Source organism: Guillardia theta, assembly GCF_000315625.1.
Source record: "Guillardia theta CCMP2712 unplaced genomic scaffold GUITHscaffold_67, whole genome shotgun sequence".
Classification (NCBI taxonomy): domain Eukaryota; class Cryptophyceae; order Pyrenomonadales; family Geminigeraceae; genus Guillardia; species Guillardia theta.
Genome location: NW_005434607.1, coordinates 200,508 through 202,570, shown reverse-complemented (window position 1 = coordinate 202,570; position 2,063 = coordinate 200,508). Strand labels below are relative to the sequence as shown.

The window sequence follows — 2,063 nt, the reverse complement described above, 5'->3', positions numbered from 1 at the left end:
CAGGAGGGGGAGGGCGGGCACGAGCATTAGCAGGAGCAGGAGGGGGAGCAGGAGGGGGAGCAGGAGGGGGAGCAGGAGCAGGAGGGGGAGCAGGAGCAGGAGGGGGAGAAGGAGCTGGATCAGGGGGAGCTCACAAGTGAGCCAGGTGGAGTCAGCGGTCGATCCTACATGCAAGCCTCTGTACCTCTCGGACGATGAGTTCAAGACGGTGAGAGTTTTGTACATCCAATCATCCTGCTTGCATCATCTCCATTCCATCATCATCGTCTCATTCATAATCGTCATCTCCATTCCATCATCATCGTCTCATTCATAATCGTCATCTCCATTGCATCATCATCGTCTCATTCATAATCGTCATCTCCATTGCATCATCATCGTCTCATTCATAATCGTCATCTCCATTCCATCATCATCGTCTCATTCATAATCGTCATCTCCATTCCATCATCACCACCACCACCACCACCATTGTCATCGCCACATATATCATCCATCCATCCATCCATCAATCAATCAATCCATCCATCCATCCATCAATCAATCAATCAATCATCACCACCGCCATCATCGTAAGCTGACCTGCGAGGAAAGGTGATGGGGTGCACGAGGGTGGAGTACATCAACATGAAGAAGTGGAAGCAGGACGAGCTGAAGAAGAAAGCAGGCTTGTTCTAAGTCGCATCCCGTTTACGTCCAGTTAAAGACCAGCGTCTCCCTCCTGCCCCCTCCTCCTTCCCGACCTCTCCTCCCTCCCTCCCTCCCTCTCCTCCCTCCCTCTCCTCCCTCCCTCCCTCCCTCCTCCTCCTCCTTCCCATTGCGCTTCATTCCAGCTTCGTGCTTCTACTGCTCCGCCTCCCTCCCTTCCTCCCCTCAGTCTTTCCCGCTCGTCGAGCAGGTCAAGAGTCATTGGGTCGGCTCTTGACGACCCCCATGATCCAGTCGAAGGGGCTCGAGCCTGGACCCCTCCATCAGTCTTTCTGACCGCAAGAAAACAAACGCAACCTGTGCTGTTCGTCGCTGACTTGGCGGAAGGAGCCAGTTGCCCTGAAGCGAACTTGTCAACAGCAACGTCCCTTCCTCCAGTCCCACCATATCTCCTCCGCTTCCTCTCTCTCCACGCGTCCCCCTCCCCATCCTCCTCCTCCTCCTCCTCCTCTCACCGCTGTGGTGCTTCACGCTAGTGTGTAAGGGATCTCCAGGAGCACTAGAAACTACAGACCAAACAACTGCGATACGTGAGAAGAGCAGCAGCAGGCCCAGCAGGAGGAGGAGGAGGAGGAGGAGGAGGAGGAGGAGCAGCAGCAGCAGCAGCAGCAGCAGCAGCAGCAGCAGCAGCAGCAGCAGCAGATTATGGCTGATGAGAGCACTGCAGCTCACCCCCGAGCTCATCAAAGCCAAAGAGGCTCTGAGATACAGGTGCTGCTCCTCCCCCTCCCTCCCTCCGTCCTCCTCCTCCCTAGTCCTCTTGCTGCTACTCCTCCCCCTCCCTCCGTCCTCTTCCTCCCTAGTCCTGTTGCTGCTACTCCTCCCCTGCTCCTTCTCCTGCCTAGTCCTCCTGCTGCTCCTGCTCCTCCGCTTCGTCTTCCTCCTTCTGCTTCTCCGCTTGCCTCTGCTTTTCCTGTCTCTGACTTCGCACGTTCTTCCTCACGTCGACCCTCATCCTGGTGACATCACGTGGTCCGCCCCTCCTCCCTCTCCTTCAGTGCTGGAACGCGAAACGACATCATTGCACGTGGAGCGAGATTCGGGAAGCTAGAGGAGCACAGACTCAGCAGTGAGCTACAGCATGCTTCCTCCTCCTCCTGCACTTGCTTCTCCTCCTCCTCCTCCTCCTGCACTTGCTTCTCTCTCTCTCTCTCTCTCTCTCTCTCTCTCCTCTCTCTCTCTCTCTCTCTCTCTCTCTCTCTCTCTCTCTCTCTCTCTCTCTCTCTCTCTCTCTCTCTCTCTCTCTCTCTCTCTCTCTCTCTCTCTCTCTCTCTCTCTCTCTCTCTCTCTCGTCTCTCTCTCTCTCTCTCTCTCTCTCTCTCTCTCTCTCTCTCTCTCTCTCTCTCTCTCTCTCT

General features: G+C 55.7%; 1 protein-coding gene across 1 annotated transcript in view; it reads left to right on the top strand.

The window, feature by feature from the left end:
- The window catches only part of GUITHDRAFT_113461 (hypothetical protein), a gene marked incomplete at both ends in the record, with an annotated part of 4,418 nt that extends 3,740 nt beyond the window's left edge, over positions 1-678 (top strand). The window contains 2 exons of the mRNA XM_005827355.1: positions 156-208; positions 595-678. Coding sequence (XP_005827412.1) covers positions 156-208; positions 595-678 — 137 coding nt within the window. The remainder of the gene's footprint in view (positions 1-155; positions 209-594) is intronic.
- Between the last annotated feature and the right edge of the window lie 1,385 nt (positions 679-2,063).